General features: G+C 53.9%; 1 protein-coding gene across 1 annotated transcript in view; it reads left to right on the plus strand.

Moving 5' to 3' along the window:
- MDN1 (midasin AAA ATPase 1) overlaps positions 1–23,293 on the plus strand; it is a 2,002,810-nt gene that overhangs the window by 1,568,972 nt on the left and 410,545 nt on the right. Inside the window, exon 81 of the mRNA XM_085611158.1 lies at positions 977–1,120. Coding sequence (XP_085467284.1) covers positions 977–1,120 — 144 coding nt within the window. The remainder of the gene's footprint in view (positions 1–976; positions 1,121–23,293) is intronic.

Raw genomic sequence — 23,293 nt, forward strand, 5'->3', positions numbered from 1 at the left:
CCCCAGGGCAGTCATTGGGCAAGAGGAGCATTCTCTAAGCCTAAGTCTATCATTGGACCTACTGTAATGGCCAGGTGTCCAGTGTCACACACTACAGGAGACTGCAGCTGATACTTTGCCACGTGTAGTAGGCCTCATGTCGCCCCATGCTCTGCTCCGCTCTCTCAGACCGGAATGCTCAAAAGCCGGCACCCGACATGGAATGACAGAATTCGGGTACCTCATACTGTCAGTGACTCTGGGACGACTTCATTTGTCACGGTGGTAGCAGGATTAGTAAGGATTAACTCAAGGACTGGCTGGGAGCTCAAGGGCTCATGACCTGTCGGACATTTTGCCTGGCCACGCCCCTTTTTATTATCATGGTAGAAGTAAAGGAGGGGCATCATGGCCAACTGGAGCCTTCGCCTGCAGTGACTCATGACCTGTCCTAACTTCTAGCAACCTTAACTAGTGTATTACGCTCATAACCATTGTATACTCATTATCATTGTATTGTAGATATGCCGATACACATTGAAGCACATTACACTTTGAACATATGCATTTATATTATATTTGCAGATGCATAAGGTGTATTTCTGTGTGGGGAGTTTAGATTAAATAATCCATAAGGTTACATAGCTGCCTTTTCAGCATTGCTACAGACACTATACGTAAACACAGAGTATGATCAACACGTGTAGCCTTAAATTAAAGTAAGTTTCAGAAAACATTTGCAAGCAGTTGGGTGAATGTTGTTGGGAGTGTGCCTTAGCTCAGAGATACCAAAGCTGAATCAAATGTATATTTGACATACCCATAGCACACAATGTCAATGATCTTAGACGAGATTCATTTTAACAGCAGTCATCTATATAGGGATGTTAGTAAGAAAAGGGGTTGTTGTTACAGCAGACAGTTTTATAGCAGGTCCTAAAAGTAAACTCTCACTCTGGAATCCTCAATTTCATGTTTTTATTGCTTTAATTCACAGGAAAACAAAAGTTGGATAAGTATGTGGAGGGTTTCTCTGATGAAGTGGAATCCACTATACTCTCCGTCCTCTGTGCAATACAGAGTCTGGTTGAAAGGAACAGTGAAAAGGAGCAAGAAAAGATTCCGGCAAGCGCGGAGGAAGGTGAGGTTATGTACATATTAATTACTGGTTCTAGTGTACACCGAAATACATCCAAGAAATGCTTGTTTCTTGACAACTGTTTTTGGTCTTGGTGAAGACATTGAATTAAAGTTTCCCATGGATTGCAAAGTCGCAAGTCTCCTCTTAAAGCATATGGAATATTTATGTTCATTTGTGTGTCTGATTCCATTCACCGGAGCAGGGCATCAAGCCCCAAGTCAAGCGATAACCGGTAACGACCTTTGAGTCAGGCTTCAACACCCAGTGCTGGATGACCCAGCAAGTCTTCACTCTTGGAAAGGGCCTTTTTTTGACATGGTCACCCCCACTTTTTGCCCTTGTACTGATGCTTTTCGACAGAAGGTGCACACGGTCCCTGCTAACCAGGTCTCCAGTGCCAGTGAGTGCTGTTTCCCTTGAAACAAGGTAAATGTCTAATTGTAAACACAGTTGGCAAAGACTTTAGCACCCCTGTATGTCCCTAGTAAATAGTACCTCTGGTACCCGGGCATGGGTACAAAAGAGGGTCCCTATGAGTTGCAGCATGTATTATGCCACCCAAAGGGAACCATACAAACACTGCATGCAGCCTGACATTGCAGGATGCTTCAAATGGTGCAAACCATTTTGAAAACATTACATGGCAACCTCCTGAGTGCCATGCCAAGGTACACTGCATTTACTATATGTAAGTCACCCTACTACAGGCCTTTGAGCGCTATGGCAGGGTACATTGTATTATATTTGAGAGCACATCTGCATGAGCCCCTGTGATGTCTAGTTCCATTATTACATTGTGCAAGTGATAAGGCAGCTATCTTAAGGACGTGTACTGGGCACTGGTCATTACAGGTTACCCAGCTACGTGATGGCTGCAATGAAACCAATGATGTTTGGTATCAAACACCTGGTCTTAATAAATCTGTACTAATGCCAGTACTAGATGTATTATGACATGCACTCAGAGGGCACCTTACAGGTGTCCTCTCAAAGCTACTAGCCTTCTACTGTGCTGGCTGACTGGTACCTTCCAACCTGCCACCACAGACTAGTTTCTGACACCCTGTAGGTGAGAGCCTGCACTCTCAGAAGTCAGAAACAATACCTGATCCGGTGGAAGGTGATCAGAACTCCTCCAACAGGATGGCTAGTTAATTGGCATGACGTTGCCAGAGGCTTCAAAGTCTCTACCACCCTTGATCTGCAACAACTACTTCACCCCCAGACCTGAGGAACGTCAACCTCTGCCCTGGGGCCCATTTGGCACCAATGAGTTAGGCAGTAGACGTGCCACACTTTCAAGCTAGGCACACCCCTAAGGTGGGCCACATGAAGTGGACAGCCAAGGAAGGGTTTCATCATTTTGAATATGGTAAAACTTGGAACTCTTGGTCAGGATTGTGCCCACTCTCCCCAGGAGGAAGTGGTCATATAGGAGGTGTGGTCACCCCAGGGGCAAGTAGCCCATTTATGACTACCCTACACTCCCCTAAACCCACCTAACGTCAATATTATGGGGTCCCCCTGACACCAGGAAATCAGACTTTTCTACTTGGAACTGAAGAAAGGACCGAGGTCCTGCACCAAGATTGGCACCAAACCCTGCCTGCTTGCATCGTGACAATCGCAAAGACCTACTCGTCCAGAAGCTGAACAGTCTCCCAAACCCTTGGAGGACTATTCACACCTTCAACAACCAAGCTGCATCTCCCTTGGGGTGGAGGAGCCATTCCCTTGCAGCTGCTGCCACTGACTGCATCATCCCAGTACTTAGTCTTGCTGTCCATCGGGCCCACCGAGGGAGCAGCTCACTAGAAAGAGGTTGTTGCAAGTCCAGGACATCAGCACCATCACTCTCACCAAGTCTCGAGCCACTGATCCCTCCAGGAGCATCTCAGCACTAATAACCTGGGTACCGGAGCCATTGCAACTACCAAGGCTTGTTGTATGCCCAGTCAGGACACCACCAACACTGACCTAGCATCAAGGAACTTTAGGACCCACGAGGCCTTAGAGAGTGGCCCTGCTGTCCTGTTTTCGCTTCCTCTCCAGGTCGTCAAAGCTAAGTGAGAGCCTCTAACAACAGCTACCCGCCGGACAAAACACCTCTGCATCCGAGCGCCCCAGCCCAGGTTCATGTGAACCAACTGTGTCCCAGAGACCCTCAAGAGCCAAGCCCCCCCCCCCCCCCCCCCCCCCCCCTTGGGTTTTGCTGGAATAGTCCCTAAGACCCCATTTGCAGCGCTTCTTTTACAGGTACTTCTCCCATAAACTTTAACATGTAGCCCTCGAGGCTACCAATGCGACGAGCACCTCTGCACCCAGACACAGCAGGGCAGATACATTGAACTGCTGGTGGTATCTTGGACATTGGCCCCTAAGCACCTGAAGTCCTAGAAGGCACCCTCCAAAAACCTTTGCAAGTAGATCTATGCAGTGTTTGTTTCTCCCATAGGATAACATTACCACGTTCAAGACTCGTACTTCAAAACTGTTACCCAACTGTTTTTTTCTATATCTACAAAAATCTAGAACTCCAAAAGTACTTACCCGTTTCCAATGTTCTTTAAGTCTTAAAATTATATAAAAATCTGTTATTTTTCTAAATTGATCTTGAATTTCTTCGTGTGTGTGTCTCATTTATTGGCTCTGTGTGTACAACAAATTTTTAACACTACCCTCTGATAAGCCTAAACTGCTCACTCACACTACCACAAATAGACCACTTTGGGATAATTAATGTAAGCGCTATAAATCAATAAGGATCATCTGTTGTTTTTGTATGGTGTACCATTTCATTCGCACTACCACATAAAAAGCCAGCTTCTTACTCGTTACTTCTGGCGCGGACTAGACTGATGATGCCATGCCGAGCCGAACGACACCTCCTACCATCGTATGGAGTACTGCTCATGAAAAACTTTCTGGTTCCAGTTTGACGCCTGGGACAATTCTAAGTGTAGTAATCTGCAGCTAGATAGTCTCTGCAGGTAAGTTCCCTGGCAGCAGAGTGATCACTTTTTCTTTCCGCATGCCATTGCCTGATAGCTATTTCATTTTGACTTTTTGGCATTCTACATACTATGCATTTATCTCCTTGTTTTTCATGACATTTAATTTATGATATAGACTTCTAACTGAATATTCCTGATCTTAGAATATTTCTCAGGTGTGAGACTGGTTCCGGAAACTCTTGAGCAGTATTTCTGCGCGGCAGTTGGTGGCATTGTGAGAAGTTGGCCTGATATATGATGTCACTAATTCTAGTGTACACCTTGTATCAGTCCAAACAACCCTTATTGTGATTGGTTGTAAAGTCAACCTTATAGACCAGCTATCCTAGTGGTAGCATGGACAAGAGCAGTTTTAGGCTAAACTCTGAATGGCATGTGAAGCCAGCTGTTATACCATTTGTAACCCCTTGAATACCAAATGAAAGGACACCACAACAGATATATATATATATAAAATAAAGTGTATTTATTCTAGTCAAACCCTCAGCACTCTTTATGAGATTCGAGGTAAGTACAACACAGTCTTATTCAAGCATACATTAAGTCACACAGGTAAGTAATACAGTTAGGCCCTAGGGGCCACGCAAACCATATACTAAAGAAGTGGTATAAGGACCACTGTCACGGAAATAGGATAGGCCTAGGCAATCGCTGGGGCTACACTACACTACCAACAGTTAGGAAGTGGGAGGCCCACGGGATTCAGGTGCAGAGTGGAAACACTCCCGCGTAATGCGTATAGTCGATAGAAATAGTACAGTTTTGAAATAAGCAGTTTAAGGACACTTCTGAAGCAGCTAGAGAGTCGAGACTCGGAAACTAGACCCTAGGATAGTCACTACCCTTGTGAGCACCGAAGTACCCAAGTTACCTAGCCCACGGGCTGCGGGTGCATAAGTGTGAACTTGCGACGGGTTTCGTCGTGGACTTCTATGGATGCCTGAAGGAAATTTGCTAACAGGCAGTCAGTGCAGAGTGTCCGGTGGATCCCAAGGCCGGGATCAAGAAGGAAGGGTACCTGCAAGCAGAAGGGACAGAGTCAAGGTCACTAGCCAGTGACCACGTGGTACCAGGAAGGAACCAGGCGATGTCGTGAAGATTGCAGGTGAAGGGTGAAGCTTGTCACTGCAGCCACGGGTACCAGGAAACGTCGAGGACGACCAGGAGGCGAGCTGTCCCACGAAGGCTCTTGCTGTCGGCGGCGTCGAAGTCGAACTAGGAATCACCAAGCCTTGGCAAGCGGAACCCACGAAGAACGGAGGACTTGCTTCTGGTGCAGACCAGGAAGGTCTGGGGCGCTTCTCTTTTGCAAAGAAGCGGGAGCCAGTCTGGAGGAACCAAACCAGCAGTGAAGATTTCAAGGTGTGTCGTCACAGAGACCGCTAGCCAACGGGCAAGTAACCGGACAGACGCGGCAAGCAGGAAAATGCAGAAGGGCCCCAGGCAGGACTCGTGGAGTGTGGGGGGCTGATCTTCGGTGCAGATGGTGCTTGGGGTTGGGGCTTCTCAATCCCCAGTGCACAACTTCGAGGGTACCTCAGAAGCTGCGCTGGAAGATACTCGCCACTTTTCCCAAGTAGCCGGTCCCACGTCTCTCGTCGCCTCCACGGATCTCAGCTCGGCTGTGGATGTGGATCAGAAGTCTGGAAGTCAATGCTCTGGTCGGGCTCTGCAGTCGGTCCCTCGTAGAACTTCAGCAAAGCAAAGGGTAGTCTCTTGAGGGTGCTTGTTTGCACAGGGTAGCCACTCCTTGGCCACAAGGGAGATTCTTCAGTCTTCTTCTTTCGTCGAATGTCGAAGGTCCAGAGTTTCTGTTCAAGTTGCAGGTTCAGGATAATCTAATCTCCTGGGGCCCAGCTACCACTCTTATACTAATCTGGGGGGCTGGGTTGCCTGCTAGGTCACGCCTTATGGGTGGGACCTGGGAGGGGGGTGGTTACACCCCCTTCCCTTTATCCAGTTTCGCGCCAGGACTGGGGCTGGTGTGCCCCAGCACCAGTTTGAACTGGACTATGCATGGAGCACCTTGTGTGCCCCAGGCAGTGTCTCGTTTCTTTCATCCCTCCCTGCCCCAATACACTAAGGCCTGTCTGGGGTGGTGCTTGCACCTCCCAAGGCAGGAAACCTATTGTCCAAGCCTCCCTTGCCGGGATCACTCCCAGCAGCAGGAGGTCAGACTTGTGTCGTGGCAGCAGCATCCATTTTGTGATGCTGGGGCTCTGGTTAACTTTAACCGGGTAAGTAGGTTTCAACATGTCTTCTCCCTCTAGAAGGGAGGAATAATATCCTCATTGCCAGAAATGGTATGGGGGTATTATTCCAAAGTGTTAGACACCTTACACGACCTGTTTTGATAAAGCCAAACCATAGTTACCATAACTGTTTAAGATTATAAGGTACTTTAAGAGTATATGGTAGGCTATATCATAGAACAGCTATAAGGTCATGGTTCCGAAAGCTGCAGACAGGCTCAGCTCATGCTAGAGCTCCATCTCACATGTTACCAAGCACTCTGCCTCCAGGATTGTTAAGGCCTGCCATAGGAGTGGCTGATAGGTACACATGTGTCTATATATAAGATAGGTATAGGAATACTACACCTAAGCAAGGGGTGATTACACGACCTTGCCCCAGCTGAGTGATCAGCCAGTTGTGTCATAATGGAAGGCCAGGCCAGGGGTGGCATAATACATGCTGCAGCCCCTGGTATGCCTAGGGTACACCTATGTCCTGGGTACCTAAGGTACACTGTACAGGGGCCAATAAGGTGATCCTATCCAAATGGGTTATGCACCTAAAGTACATAGTATCAATTTAGAGAGAGAACAGCAGGGCTGTGGGTCTGGTTAGCAGGCCCACAGCCACATCTAAGTCGAAAACCAGTAAAGCAAAAGCAAAAAGTGGGGGTGAACATAGAAAGCAGACCCTACTCTCCTACATATATGGTAGGCTATATCATAGAACAGCTATAAGGACATGGTTCCGAAAGCTGCAGACAGGCTCAGCTCATGCTAGAGCACCATCTCACATGTTACCAAGCACTCTGCCTCCAGGATTGTTAAGGCCTGCCATAGAAGTGGCTGATAGGTACACATTTGTCTTTTTTAAGGGCAGATATAGGTATACTATATCTAAGCTAGGGGTGATTACATGACCCTGCCCCAGCTGAGTGATCAGCCAGTTGTGTCTGATTGGAAGGCCAGACCAGGGGTGGCATAATACATGCTGCAGCCCCTGGGAGGCCTAGGGTACACCTATGCCCTGGGTACCTAGGGTACACTGTACAGGGTCCAATAAGGTGATCCTTACCAATTGGTTATGTACCTAGGGTACATGGAGTCCATTTTAAAGAGAGAGCAGACAGCCTGAGACCCTGAATGGCAGGATCTCAGGCCAACTAAGTCGAAAAACCAGCTAGACACTAGGCAAAAAGTTGGGGGTAACCATAGTCAGATATCCACCTTCCTACAGGCATCAGTCAGTTCCATAAGTTCACATCGTAAGTGACTTTGCGGTGCTCACGTAAGCACCACTCGGGCACGCTGTAATCAGTTATTTCTTTCTGCGCCAACAGCACAGAACTATAGAGCTACCTCATTCACTTTTTGACAAACGTTTTTGACCGGATGTCAGCTATTTTAAGCTGTTGCTCTCAGTATGCTTGGGACATATTCCCTTCTAAACCTAAAGGATTTAAGCGTTGTGGGGAATGTCACAGACAACTGTCTGTGTCTGATGCCCAATTGGTCTTTCTCTGTTCCCTGGGGTTTGGGCATGACCAAAAGGCGCTGCACTGAGTGCAAGTATCAATTTGCGAGCGGGTGATGAAGCTCCTGGAGGTGTGGTAGAAGGCAGCCCTACGCTGTTGGAGTTGAAGCATTTTTCTGCTTCACTGACCAAACATGGTGCTACGAGGCCCACTTGCTGAGCCTGTTACAGAGCCCATTGTGCACTAGTTAAATATTTTTTGTTCCATGGCTGTACTCTTCAATTTTAAACATTCTTTTTAAGTTGTGCCCACTGAGTTTAGGTAGTTCTTGCTAGTAAGATATTTATTCCATTTTTAAATGCAATTTATACCAGGATTGCAAATTCCTTCCTTTGAAATATTGAATCTGAAAGAGACACGTTAGTGATAGATTTCTTACCTTAGAATATCCACAGGCGTCAGACTGGATCCGGAAAGTTTTGCTTAGCAGTACCCCTGCGCGTCAGTAGGTGGCGTCGTACGGCTCCGCGTCCGTCACTGGCTTCGTAAGTGCCGAGATGACACCACGAAGAGTACTTAGGCGCCATCCATGCGCGCTGACGTCAGTTCTTTCTTTTTCCGTGCCCCCAAGCGCAGATCTGGATTGAGCACGTACCTTAGTCACTTTTGACTACTATTTTGAGACTTTTTGTCTCCTCTCTTTTCTCCTGGTGAACGTAGGGATGCCCGGCTTTAAGTCCTGTGGGGCCTGTTGCCGAAATATGTTGTGGCGGACCCCCACGATGTTTGCCTCTACTGCCTGGAGATTGCCCACGACTCCCGGGATTGTCGTGCCATGGCCCCCAAGGCCTTGCGGGAGCGGTGTCGGAAGTTGCTGGAGGTCCGGCATTCGTCATGCCGCCGCTCCGGGTCCAGGGGCCATTCCGAGCCATCGCTCCTCCGGCTCCAAGTATTCACCTTCAGATTCCGGTAAGCGACGCCATAAAAAGAAGTCGAAGAAGCGTGTTCGCTCTCTGACGACACTCCCCGGAGGCGGATGCGGAGGACAGGGGGCTTCGCCCCGGCGGCTCCCCTGGAGCCTAGGAGTCCCGCGGCCTACCCGCCATACCCGAGTCCGTCGGCGACTCCTGAACAGGTAGAGGAGGCCGGCGACCTCTGTGTCTCCTCTGACCCGGGGTTCGCCTCCCCTCCACCTACGATGGAGGAGGGTGCCTCCTACACGATGGTCCTCCGTCGGGTTGCTGAGGCCCTCAATCTTGACCTCACCACAGTGGCCCTCAAGACCAACCTCCTCACCGAGGTTCTCCAAACGGCGCCTACTACATCTGAAAGAAACACGTTAGTTAGATTCCTCACCTTAGAATATCCCCAGGCGTCAGGCTGGATCCGGAAGATTTTTCGTCAGCAATACCCCTTGCGCGTCGCTAGGCGTCGTCTCCGGCTCCGCGTCCGTCGTCGGAGTTCGGTAAGAAGCTGTTCTCTTCCCTTAGTTTGGGACTGTGGTCCTTGAACACCACTTGCCTCTTAGACCGTTATTCTCACTCTCTGTGGGTTACGGTGGAGGACGTGCTGCCCCAGTGTCCGCAGGAGGTCCGGACGCGGCTCTCCCAGGCTCTTGCCGACGGGCGGGATGCAGCACGACATGCTATTCGATATGGACTAGACACTACGGACACTACGGACTCGCTGGGTAGGGCGATGTCAACCACGGTGGCGCTCCGACGCCACGCCTGGCTGCGGTTCACGTCTTTCTCAGGGGATGTCCAGAGCACCCTTATGGATATGCCCTTTGATGGCACTCGCCTTTTTGTCGAAAAGGTGGATGGTGCGCTTCAAGGACTCCCGGGCTAAGGCCAAGTCCTTGGGCCTCTTGGGGCCGCGACCGCAAACTTCCACTTTTCGTCCCTTTCGTGGCCAAGGAAGGGGCACCCCCTCACGTCCGCCGAGCCACCGGCCGCAGAACCAACCTGCACGCGGACGTGGATTCCGCCGAGGCGGTACCGGGGCTCAACGTGCTAGTCAGTCCACATCAACCCCGGCAGCATCCGCCTCAAAGCCCTCCTAGTCCGTGCTTTCAGGCCCATTCCACGCCAGTGGGAGGCAGAGTTCGCCATCACCTGCTCCACTGGCGTTCCATCACGTCGGACAGGTGGGTGCTGCAAATCGTCCCAAGGGGCTACTCCCTCCCCTTCGAGACGACCCCTCCAGCCATGCCACCGCCGCACCACCGTATCTCGGGGGATCATTTGAATCTTCTCCACGAGAAAGTTTCGGCCCTCTTGGCCAAGGGGGCCGTCGAGCGCGTTCCGAGCCCAGAAGTAGGTCGTGGTTGTTATTCCCACTACTTTCTGGTTCCCAAGAAGGGCAAAGGGGGCCTACGCCCTATCTTGGACCTCCGGAACGTCAATGCCTTCCTCCGGAAGGAAAGGTTCAAGATGTTGACTTTGGCTCAGGTTCTAGCTGCCCTAGACCCCGGAGACTGGATGGTAGCGTTGGACTTGCAGGACGCATATTTCCACATCCCCGTCCTGCCGGCCCACCGGCGTTACCTGCGGTTCACGGTGGGCCAAGAGCACTTTCAGTTTACCGTGCTCCCCTTCGGCCTCACCAGTTCCCCTCGGGTGTTCACGAAAGTGATGGCGGTGGTAGCAGCTCATCGGTGCAGATCAGGGGTTCCAGTCTTCCCCTATCTCGATGACTGGTTGTTGAAGGCGGGCTCGCCCCAGGCAGTCGTCTCCCACCTCCAGACTACGGCGGATCTCCTGCATTTGCTGGGATTTTCCATCAACGTGCCGAAGTCACACCTGAGTCCCTCTCAGAAGCTCCTCTTCATCGGAGCGGTTCTCGATTCGGCGCAGTTCCGGGTCTATCCACTGGAACAGCGGGTCCGGGATATTCAGGCCCTGGTTCCCATCTTTCGGCCTTTATCCTGGGTTTCGGTCAGGCTAGTGTTGCGGCTTCTGGGGCTGATGGCCTCCTGCATCCTACTAGTGCATCACGCCAGGCGGCGCATGCGGGCTCTGCAGTGGGACCTGAAGTTTCAGTTGCCCAGCATCGGGGCAACCTGTACGACCATGTCTTGATCTCGGAGGGAACTGCAAAACAGTTGCAGTGGTGGCTCACGAACCGCGATTGGGTCAGCGGCAGATCCCTCTCCCAACCCCACCCGGAGCACGTAGTGGTGACGGATGCGTCCCTCCTGGAATGGGGGGGCCACAAGGGGGAGGCAGAGATCAGAGGACTCTGGTCTCCAGTGGAATCTCGGCTCCATATCAACGTTTTGGAGCTGCGAGCGATCCGACTTGTACTGAAGGCATTCCTTCCCGTTGTCCGGGGAAGTGTGGTGCAGGTGTTCACGGACAACACCACCGCCATGTGGTATTGGAACAAACAGGGCGGGTGGGGTCGTGGACCCTTGGTCAGGAGGCGCTGCGCCTCTGGACATGGCTGGAACATCAGGGCATCACCCTGGTGGTTCAACATCTGGCGAGCTCTCTGAACGCCAGAGCAGACGAACTCAGCCGCCGGTGCATGATGGATCACAAATGGCGTCTGAACTCGGACGTGGCGCAAGGCCTCTTTCGGCAGTGGGGAGAGCCTTGGTTAGATCTATTTGCCACCGAATAGAATGCGCAATGTCAGCAGTTCTGCGCATTGGAGTTTCCAAGGCGGCACTCGCTCGGGGACGCGTTTCGTCGCGAGTGGAGTTGCGGTCTGTTGTACGCTTTTCCGCCTATACCACTCCTGCCCAGAGTGCTGAAGAAGATCAGGCGCGACCGGGCCCAAGTCATCTTGGTGGCTCCGGATTGGGCACCAAGGTACTGGTATCCCGAGCTACTCAGTCTGTCAATCAATCCCCCGATACGACTGCCTCTTCAGGAGGACCTTCTGTCGCAGCAGCAGGGGACGGTCCTCCACCCGAACCTGTCCAGTCTCCACCTCCATGCGTGGAGATTGAGCGGCGACAGTTGATGCCATTTGACTTGCCTCCTGAAGTCTGCGATGTGATTCTGGCAGCCAGGCGTTCCTCCACTATAACGGTATACGCCTGTAGGTGGAACAAATTTGTGGCATGGTGCTCAGCAAAGGCTGTGGATCCCCTTTCCGCCCCTCTTTCTGAGGTTCTTCTCTTCCTTCTTTCTTTGGCCCAGCAGGGCTCTGCTCTCGGCACTCTTAAAGGTTATCTTTCTGCTATCTCTGCCTTCCTCCAGCTTCCTGATCAACCTTCTCTTTTCAAATCCCCTGTTGTTTCTCGATTCCTTAAGGGCATTACTCACATGCTTCCTCCTGTCCCTTTCGTAATGCCTCAGTGGGATTTGAATCTTCTTTTGACATATCTGATGTGCGCTCCCTTTGAGCCACTTCATAGTTGTCCTCTTCGTCTGTTGACGCTTAAGACTGCTTTCCTGGTAGCCATCACCTCGCCCTTCCTTACTTCCTAAGGTTGTGACTTCCTTTCACCTCGGGCAGTCTGTTACACTGCCCACCTTCTTTCCGCCTCCGCATCCCTCGAAAGAGGAGGAGAGGCTCCACCGTCTGGACCCAAAACGTGCGCTCTCCTTCTATCTGGACCGCACAAAACAGTTCCGGGTGGACGACCAACTCTACGTTGGCTACGTGGGTGCTAAGAAGGGGCGGGCGGTGCACAACCGGACCATCTCTCGGTGGGTCGTTTTGTGCATCAAAGCTTGTTACTCCTTGGCTAAAAAGGAACCTCCTGTTGGGCTGAGGGCCCATTCCAGACGACTGCCCTGGGTCGGGGAGTCCCCTTGCAGGACATTTGTCAGGCAGCAACGTGGGCCTCGCTGCACACGTTTGCCAAGTATTATTGCCTGGACAGCCAAGTCCGGAGAGACGGCTTCTTTGGCCGTTCTGTTCTCCAGGACTTTCTGGTGTGATCTTGGTTCGCAGACCCACCACCGGGGTTGGTATTGCTGGGGTATCTATTCTAAGGTGAGGAATCTAACTAACGTGTTTCTTTCAGATGAACAAGTTATTTACCTTCGGTAACGATGTATCTGTAAGAAACATTAGTTAGTTAGATTCCTCACTGACCCACCCATCCTCTCCGTTCTGCGAACCGACATCTAGGGTTAAGGTTATCCTTTTCAGGGTCCTAGACTTTTTTGGCAGCAGTGTCGGTCTCTTGCATGGCTCTGCGTTCCTGGCGCGGAAAGCTATGTACAAAAACTGACAGCGTGCGAGTGCGGCATCTAAGTACTCCGACGTCATTCCGGCGCACGACGACGGACGCGGAGCCGCAGACGACGCCTAGCGACGCGCAAGGGGTATTGCTGATGAAAAATCTTCCGGATCCAGCCTGACGTCTGGGGATATTCTAAGGTGAGGAATCTAACTAACTAATGTTTCTTACAGATACATCGTTACCGAAGGTAAGTAACTTGTTCGTCGGAGCCGTTACTTCCCTTCAATGAAGCCCTTACTGACGTCCTCTTGGGCACTTGGTTGAGGCCGGCCACGGGGGCCCCGGTGGATAAGAACGTCACCAGCATCCGGCGCCCGGTGACCCTGCCTTTTTGACTACTCACCCCACGCCTGAGAGCCTGATCATTCAGGCCTCAACGTCACAGAGTGCATTTCCTACTGCCCCGCCAGATGAGGACTCTAAAAGGCTGGACCAGTTTGGGAAGCGGTTGTTCTCCTCAGCCGGCTTAGGGCTGCGGTCGGTGAACACTGCCTGTTTGTTGGGCCGCTACTCCCACGCGGTGTGGGATGCCGTCGCTCAGGTGTTGCCTCAGTGTCCTGAGGAGGTGCAGGCTGTCCTTTCTCCGGCAATTGCTGAGGGTAAGGATGCGGCTAAGTTCGCTATTCGGTGTGGGTTGGACACAGCTGTCTCATTCGGCAGGGCGATTTCTACAACTGTGGCGTTGCGACGTCACGCCTGGTTGCGTTCGACTGGGTTCTCGCCCGAAGTCCAGAGCTCGCTCATGGACATGCCCTTTGATGGCACTCGCCTGTTTGGCGACAAGGCTGACAGTTCACTGGAGCGCTGTAAGGATTCGCGGGCTACGGCAAAGTCCTTTGGCCTTTCTACTAAGAGCTCGGCCTCTGTTGGTTTTCATTCCTTTCATGGCCAAGGTAGAGGCAGTCAGGCGCGCCCATCCCCTAAGGCTGTGCAGAACCAGCCCCAGCGTGGCTGGGGTCACGGTTTCCGCAGGGGCGGGGCGGGAAACCAGTGTGCGTGTCCGTCCACCTCCAGCCCCGCTGCTTCCGCCTCCAAACCTTCCTAATCTGAGCTTCGGGGAGCACCCGATGCCGGTGGGTGGCAGGATCCGCCACCACCTCCCTCACTGGCGCGAAATTACATCAGACAAACGGGTGCTGCAGATAATCTGCCACGGGTACTCCCTCCCCTTTCAGTCCTCCCATCCTGCCATGCCACCTCGGTGCCACCGAATGTCGGGGTATCACTTTGCTCTTCTCCGCCAGGAAGTCACGGCCCGCTTGGCCAAGGGGGCCATCGAGTGCTTTCCTGGACCGAATGTAGGGAGTGGTTGTTATTCCCATTACTTTCTGGTCCCCAAGAAGGACAAAGGGGGGTCTGCGTCCTATTTTGGACCTCCGGGACGTCAATCGCTTCCCCCGGAAGGAGAAGTTCAAGATGCTGACTCTGGCTCAGGTCTGAGCTGCCCTCGACCCTGGAGACTGGATGGTAGCGTTGGACTTGCAGGACGCTTATTTCCATATCTCCGTCCTGCCGGCCCACCGGCGTTACCTGCGGTTCATGGTATGCCCGGAGCATTTTCAGTTTGCCGTGCTCCCCTTCGGCCTTACCAGCGCTCCTCGGGTGTTCACGAAGGTGATGGCGGTGGTCGCAGCTCATCTGCGCAGGTCGGGGTGTCCGTCTTCCCCTACCTCGATGACTGGTTGTTGAAGGCGGGCTCGCACCAGACAGTCGTCACCCACCTTCAGACTACGGCCGACCTCCTGCCCTTGCAAGGGTTCTCCATCAACGTACCGAAGTCGCACCCGAGTCCCTCTCAGAAGCTCCCCTTCATTGGAGCGGTTCTGGATTCAACGCTGTTTCGGGTTTATCCTCTCGAGCAACGAGTCCAGGATATTCAGGCTAGGATTCTGATCTTTCAGCCTCTGTCCCGGGTTTCAGTCAGTCTGACCCTCCGGCTTCTGGTCCTGATGGCCTCATGCATCCTGCTGGTGACACATGCCAGATGGCATATGCGGGCTCTGCAGTGGGACCTGAAGTTCCAGTGAGCGCAACATCAGGGCAACCTGTCCGATCATGTCTAGATCTCGGAGAGCACTGCACAGCAGTTGCAGTGGTGGCTTACAAATCGCGATTGGGTCAGTGGCAGATCCCTCTCCCTTCCCCAACCGGAGCACACAGTGGTGACGGATACGTCCCTCCTGGGATGGGGAGTCCACTTGGGAGAGGCGGGGATCAGAGGACTCTGGTCTCCGGCGGCGTTCAAGCTCCATATCAACCTTTTGGAGCTCAGGGCGATCCTACTTGCACCAAAAGCATTCCTTCCCTCTGTCACGGGGAGAGTAGTGCAGGTGTTCACGGACAACACCACCGCCATGTGGTACTGCAACACGCAAGGTGGGGTGGGGTCGTGGACCCGATGTCCGGAGGCTTTGCGTCTCTGGACATGGCTGGAACGTCAAGGCATTACCTTGGTGGTTCAACACTTGGCAGGTTCTCTGAACGCCAGGGCGAACGAACTCAGCCGCAGGTGCATGTTTGATCACAAATAGCGTCTTCACTCGGACGTGGCGCCATGTCTCTTTCAGCAGTGGGGAGAACCTTGGTTAGATCTATTCGCCACCGAAGAGAACGCGCAATGTCATCAGTTCTGCGCGTTGGATTTTCCAAGGCGGCACTTGCTCGGAGACGCTTTTCGTCGTGAGTGGAGTTGCGGTCTGTTGTACGCCTTTCCGCCTATACCACTTCTACCCAGAGTGCTGCATTAGATCAGACGCAACCGGGCCCAAGTCATTCTTGTGGCATCGGTCTGGGCACGAAGAGTTTGGTATCCCGAGCTACTCAGTATAAACGTGGATCCCCCAATCCGACTGCCTCTTCGGGAGGATCTCCTGTCACAGCACTAGAGGACGGTCCTCCACCCGAACCTGTCCAACCTCCACCTCCTTGCGTGGAGATTGAGCGGCGACAGTTGATTCCATTTGACTTGCCTCCTGAAGTCTGTAATGTGAATCTGAAAGAAACACGTTAGTTAGATTCCTCACCTTAGAATATCCCCAGGCGTCAGACTGGATCCGGAAGATTTTTCGTCAGCAATACCCCTTGCGCGTCGCTAGGCGTCGTCTGCGGCTCCGCGTCCGTCGTCGGCGTCGTGCGCCGGGATGACGTCGTCGGAGTACTTAGACGCCGCCCTCGCGCGCTGACGTCAGTTCTTCTTTTTTCCGCGCCAGTAAGCGCAGATCCGGGAGAGCTACCCCTTTTAGTCTTTTTTAACTAACTCTTTTTGATCATTTTTGATCCCTGTCTGTCGACATCTGGTGCCGGTAGGATGCCTGGGTTCAAGGCTTGTGAAGACTGTCATCGACTGATGTCGGTGACCGATCACCACCGCCGGTGCCTCTATTGCTTAGGCCTCGACCACGACGCGGAGTCGTGCAACGACTGCCAGGCCCTGACTTCGAAGGCTAGGCGGGAGCGGTCCCGCAAGCTTCTCGAGCTTCGCCACTCGGCTCCGCGTCGTGCGCGATCCCGGTCCAGGAGGAGGTCCAAGGATCGCTCGCGGAGCCCTAGCCGACGCCACCATCGATCGTCGGGCTCCAAGTCGTCGGGTAAGTCCAAGCACTCAAAGAAGTCCAAGAGGCGACATCGCTCTTCGGACTCCCCTCGCCGGTCGCGCGACTCGGCCGAGGGTCAGAGTGGTTCCACCCCCGCGGCTCCGGCGGAGCCGCAGGTGCCGCGTCCGCCCCCATACCTTCCGGTCCCTGGGGCTGACGCGGCGCCGGCGGAGATCAGCGCCTTCCTCTCGGCCATGAGGAGCCTGGCCCCGCCGTCGACGCCCGCTGGCGCGCCTTCGGGCCCCGCGGGCTCGACTGGGCGACCTCGGGTGCCGGCGGCTCCGGCCCCGGCGCCGTCGACGACTCCGGTCTCGACGCCGCAGGTCCCCGCGGGGCCCATGCCTGGGCCCCAGTCGACGCCGGTTGACCTTGTCACTCCTCCACCGGCGCCGACGCCTGAACCACCGGCGCCGCCGACGCCTGTGACGCCGACGCCCCAGTTTAGCCCTCATCCGGACCCGACGCCGGCACGGCGTCCGCCGACGCCGCATCCGACGCCGCTAGAGACCTACCATCTCTACAGTCCGGTTCCGATCATTCCTCCTGTTTATCAGGAATCGGAAGAAGGGGGCGACTGGGAGGGGTTCGAGGACCCTCTGGCTGTTCAGTCACAGCTCTCTCAGGACTGGGCAGATGAACTGGGGGAGGCCAGCGGGCTGGACACCTCGCCAGACGCTGGATTCACTTCTCCTCCGACCGTGGCTTCGGAGGAGGGTGCAGCATTTTCTGTGGTGCTGCGCAAGGCGGCTGAGGCCCTTGGGCTCGAGTTGCCTGCCGTGGCTGTGAGGACCAACATCCTCACTGAGGTGCTTCAAACCTCAGCAAGCTCCACTGAGCCTCTGCTGCCGTTTAACGAGGCCCTCACTGACGTTCTGCAGGGCACCTGGTCCAAGCCCTCCACAGTTCCTCCTGTGGATAGGAACGTTGCCAGGCGCCACCGCCCTGCTCCGGGCGACCCCAGCTTCCTGTCCCAACACCCCACCCCCGAGAGTCTGGTTATCCAGGCCTCTACTTCCCAATCCTCCTTCCCGACCGCTCCGCCGGACCGGGATTCCAAGAGACTCGAGCAGTTTGGCAAGAAACTGTTCTCGTCCCTTAGTTTGGGCCTGCGGTCCTTAAATACCGCCTGTCTCTTGGACCGTTATTCCCATTCCCTGTGGGATACGGTGGAGGACGTGCTGCCCCTGTGTCCGGAGGAGGTCCGGCCACGTCTTTCCCAGGCTCTGGCCGATGGGAGGGATGCAGCACGGCACGCCATAAGATGTGGGCTTGACACCACGGACTCGCTAGGTCGGGCGATTTCCACCACGGTGGCGCTCCGCCGCCACGCCTGGATGCGGTCCACGTCATTTTCCGGGGATGTCCAGAACACCCTCATGGACATGCCCTTTGATGGCACTCGCCTGTTTGGTGAGAAGGCGGACAGTGCGCTGAACCGCTTTAAGGACTCCCGGGCTACGGCCAAGTCCTTGGGCCTCTCGGCTCCGCGGGCGCACACCTCCGCTTTTCGCCCCTTTCGTGGCCAAGGAAGGGGCGCCTCCTCACGTCCGCAGAGCCACCAGCCGCAGAACCAACCTGCGCGCGGTCGCGGACGTGGCTTCCGCCGTGGCGGAAATGGAGGCCGACGTGGTCAGCCCACATCCACCCCGGCAGCATCCGCCTCAAAGCCTTCCTAGTCCGAGCTTTCAGGCCCATACCACGCCAGTGGGCGGCAGAGTTCGCCATCACCTGCTCCACTGGCGGTCCATAACATCGGACAGGTGGGTGCTGCAAATCGTCCGAAGGGGCTACTCCCTCCCCTTCGAGACGACCCCTCCAGCCATGCCACCACAGCACCACCGTATCTCGGGGGATCATTTGGATCTTCTCCGCGAGGAAGTTTCGGCTCTCTTGGCCAAGGGGGCCGTCGAGCGCGTTCCGAGTCCAGAAGTAGGTCGTGGTTGTTATTCCCACTACTTTCTGGTTCCCAAGAAGGGCAAGGGGGGCCTGCGCCCTATCTTGGACCTCCGGAACGTCAATGCCTTCCTCCGAAAGGAAAGGTTCAAGATGCTAACGTTGGCTCAGGTTTTAGCTGCCCTAGACCCTGGAGACTGGATGGTAGCGTTGGACTTGCAGGACGCATATTTCCATATCCCCGTCCTGCCGGCCCACCGGCGTTACCTGCGGTTCACGGTGGGCCAAGAGCACTTTCAGTTTACCGTGCTCCCCTTCGGCCTCACCAGTGCCCCTCGGGTGTTCACGAAAGTGATGGCGGTGGTCGCAGCTCATCTGCGCAGATCAGGGGTCCCAGTCTTCCCCTATCTCGACGACTGGTTGTTGAAGGCGGGCTCGCCCCAGGCAGTCGTCTCCCACCTCCAGACTACGGCGGATCTCCTGCATTTGCTGGGGTTTTCCATCAACGTGCCGAAGTCACACTTGAGTCCCTCTCAGAAGCTCCTCTTCATCGGAGCGGTTCTCGATTCGGCGCAGTTCCGGGTCCATCCACCGGAACAGCGGGTCCGGGATATACAGGCCCTGATTCCCATCTTTCGGCCTCTATCCCGGGTTTCGGTCAGGCTAGTGTTGCGGCTTCTGGGGCTGATGGCCTCCTGCATCCTACTAGTGCATCACGCCAGGCGGCGCATGCGGGCTCTGCAGTGGGACCTGAAGTTTCAGTGGGCCCAGCATCACGGCAACCTGTCCGACCATGTCTTGATCTCGGAGGGCACTGCACAGCAGTTGCAGTGGTGGCTCACGGACCGCGAGTGGGTCAAGGGCAAGAGCCTCTCCCTTCCCCAACCGGAGCATGTCGTAGTGACGGATGCGTCCCTCCTGGGTTGGGGTGGCCATATGGGAGAGGCGGAGATCAGAGGCCTCTGGTCTCCGGCGGAGTCTCGTCTCCACATCAACCTGTTGGAGTTGAGAGCGATCCGGCTTGCACTGAAAGCCTTCCTTCCCTCTGTCAGGGGAAGTGTCGTGCAGGTGTTCACGGACAACACCACCGCTATGTGGTACTGCAACAAACAGGGCGGGGTGGGGTCGTGGACCCTTTGTCAGGAGGCTCTGCGCCTCTGGACATGGCTGGAACACCAGGGCGTCACCCTGGTGGTTCAACATCTGGCGGGCTCTCTGAACGCCAGAGCAGACGAACTCAGCCGCCGGTGCATGATGGATCACGAATGGCGTCTGAACTCCGAAGTGGTGCAAGGCCTCTTTCAGCAGTGGGGAGAGCCTTGGTTAGATCTATTCGCCACCGAAGAGAACGCGCAATGTCAGCAGTTCTGCGCGTTGGAATTTCCAAGGCGGCACTCGCTCGGCGACGCTTTTCGTCACGAGTGGAGTTGCGGTCTGTTGTACGCCTTTCCGCCTATACCACTTCTGCCCAGAGTGCTGAAGAAGATCAGGCGCGACCGGGCCCAAGTCATCTTGGTGGCTCCGGATTGGGCACGAAGATACTGGTATCCCGAGCTACTCAGTCTGTTGACCGATCCCCCGATACGTCTGCCCCTTCGGGAGGATCTTCTGTCGCAGCAGCAGGGGACGGTCCTCCACCCGAACCTGTCCAGCCTCCACCTCCATGCGTGGAGATTGAGCGGCGGCAGTTGATGCCATTTGACTTGCCTCCTGAAGTCTGTGATATCATTCTGGCAGCCAGGCGTCCCTCCACAAAGTCGGTATACGCCTGCCGGTGGAACAAATTTGTGGCATGGTGCACAGCAAAGGCTGTGGATCCCCTTTCCGCCCCTCTTTCTGAGGTTCTCCTCTTCCTTCTTTCTCTGGCCCGGCAGGGCTCTGCCCTGGGCACCCTGAAAGGTTATCTTGCTGCCATCTCCGCCTTCTTGCGGCTTCCTGATCAGCCTTCTCTTTTCAAGTCCCCTGTGGTTACACGCTTTCTCAAAGGCATTACACACACGTTCCCTCCTGTCCCTTTTGTAATGCCTCAGTGGGACTTGAATCTGGTTTTGACATTCCTGATGTGCGCTCCCTTCGAGCCTCTTCACAATTGCCCTCTTCGTCTTCTAACTCTAAAGACTGCTTTTCTGGTAGCCATCACCTCGGCTAGACGGGTGAGTGAGCTCCAGGCTTTATCTTCAAAGCCTCCTTTTCTATCTGTTCATCCGGACAAGGTTGTCCTTCGGCCTCGTCCCTCTTTTCTTCCTAAAGTGGTGACTCCATTTCACCTTGGGCAGTCTGTCACCTTGCCCACCTTCTTTCCGCCTCCGCATCCTTCCAAAGAGGAAGAGAGGCTCCACCGTCTGGACCCAAAACGTGCGCTCTCCTTCTATCTGGACCGCACAAAACAGTTCCGGGTGGACGACCAGCTTTTTGTTGGGTACGTGGGCGCTAAGAAGGGGAAAGCTGTGCACAAACGAACCATCTCTCGGTGGGTCGTTTTGTGTATAAAAATCTGCTATTCCTTGGCTAAAAAGGACCCTCCTGTTGGGCTGCGCGCCCATTCTACTCGGGCCACGGCGGCTACTACTGCCTTGGGACGGGGAGTCCCTTTGCAGGACATCTGTCAGGCGGCGACGTGGGCTTCTCTACACACGTTTGCCAGGCATTATTGCCTTGACAGCCAAGTCCGGAGGGATGGCTTCTTTGGCCGTTCTGTCCTCCAGGACTTTCTGGTGTGATCTTGGTTCGCAGACCCACCACCGGGGATGGTATTGCTTGGGTATCTATTCTAAGGTGAGGAATCTAACTAACGTGTTTCTTTCAGATGAACAAGTTACTAACCTTCGGTAACGATGTATCTGTAAGAAACATTAGTTAGTTAGATTCCTCACCGACCCTCCCATCCTCCCCGTTCTGCGAACTGACATCTAGGGTTAAGGTTGTCCTTTCAGGCCCCTAGATTTTATTTTTGGCACCAGTGTCGGTCTTTGCATGGCTCTGCGTTCCTGGCGCGGAAGGCTATGTACAAGAACTGACGTCAGCGCGCGAGGGCGGCGTCTAAGTACTCCGACGACGTCATCCCGGCGCACGACGCCGACGACGGACGCGGAGCCGCAGACGACGCCTAGCGACGCGCAAGGGGTATTGCTGACGAAAAATCTTCCGGATCCAGTCTGACGCCTGGGGATATTCTAAGGTGAGGAATCTAACTAACTAATGTTTCTTACAGATACATCGTTACCGAAGGTTAGTAACTTGTTCTTTTGGCAGCCAGGCGTCCCTCGACTAAAACTGTATACACCTGCTGGTAGAAAACATTTGTGGCATGGTGCACGGCAAAAGCTGTAGATCCCCTTTCTGCCCCCCTTTCTGAGGTCCTATTGTTCCTTCTCTCTTTGGCCCAGCAGGGCTCTGCTCTGGGCACTATCAAGGGCTACCTTTCTGTTCTTTCAGCCTTTCTCACACTGCCTGATCGGCCCTCTCTTTTCTAGTCCCCTATTGTCAATAGATTATCAAAGGCATTACTCACCTTTTCCCTCCTATTCCCTTTGTGATGCCTCAGTGGAACTTGAACCTGGTTCTCACATACTTAATGTGCGCTCCCTTTGAGCCTCTTCATAACTGTCCTTTGAGGTTACTAACTTTAAAAACTGCCTTGCTGGTGGCCATCACCTCCGCCAGGCGTGTGAGTGAGCTTCAGGCTCTTTCATGTAAACCTCCTTTCCTGGCGATTTATCCGGACAAGGTTGTGGTTCGACCACGTCCCTCCTTTCTACCAAAAGTAGTTACTGCCTTTCATCTTGGGCAAACTGTTACGTTGCCCACTTTCTTTCTGCCTCCGCATCCTTCAAGAGAGGAAGAGAGGCTCCACCTTCTGGACCCAAAACGTGCGCTTTCATTCGATCTCAACCGCACACAGCAGTTCCGGGTGGATGACCAGCTCTTTGTTGGCTACGTGGGTGCCAAGAAAGTTTGGGCTGTGCACAAGCGGACTATCTCCTGATGGGTTGTCTTGTGCATTAAAGCATGTTACTCTCTGGCTAAAAAAGAACCTCGGGTTGGGCTGTGCGCCCATTCTACCATGTCGGCAGCACCTACTACAGCATTCGTACGCGGTGATGCCCCCTGCAAGATATCTGTCAGGCAGCTACGGGGGTCTCGCTGCATACTTTCACTAAGCACTATTGCCTTGACAGTCAAGTCCGCAGAGACTGCTTCTTTGGCCGGTCTGTTCTCTGTGACATTCTGGTGTGATTTCATTTCGCCGACGCTCATCCGGGGTTGGTATTGCTTGGGTATGTATTCTAAGGTAAGGAATCTATCACTAACGTGTCTCTTTTAGATGCACAAGTTATTGTGTAACAATAAATCTGTAGGAGACATTATTTAGTGATAGATTCCTTTCTGCCCGCCCATCCTCCCAATTCTGCGAACTGTTGTCTAGGGTTCAGGTCATCCCTTTTAGGGCCCTAGTTCTAGTACACCAGTAGTGGGTCTCTGGCATGGCTCTGCGCTCCTGGCGCGGAATAGTCGTATACAGAACTGTTATCCGCGCGCGTGGGCACGTCTTAAGTAGCTCCGACGACGTTATCTCGGCGACTACGATGCCAGCGACGTACGCAGAGCCGCACGACAACGCCTACTGACGCGCAAGGGTACTGCGGACGAAAACTTTCCGGATCCAGTCTGACGCCTGGGGATATTCTAAGGTAAGGAATCTATCACTAACTAATGTCCCTTACAGATATAGTTACATAAGTAAGTAACTTGTGCGAT

This window comes from Triturus cristatus, chromosome 6 (assembly GCF_964204655.1).
Source record: "Triturus cristatus chromosome 6, aTriCri1.1, whole genome shotgun sequence".
Taxonomy (NCBI): domain Eukaryota; kingdom Metazoa; phylum Chordata; class Amphibia; order Caudata; family Salamandridae; genus Triturus; species Triturus cristatus.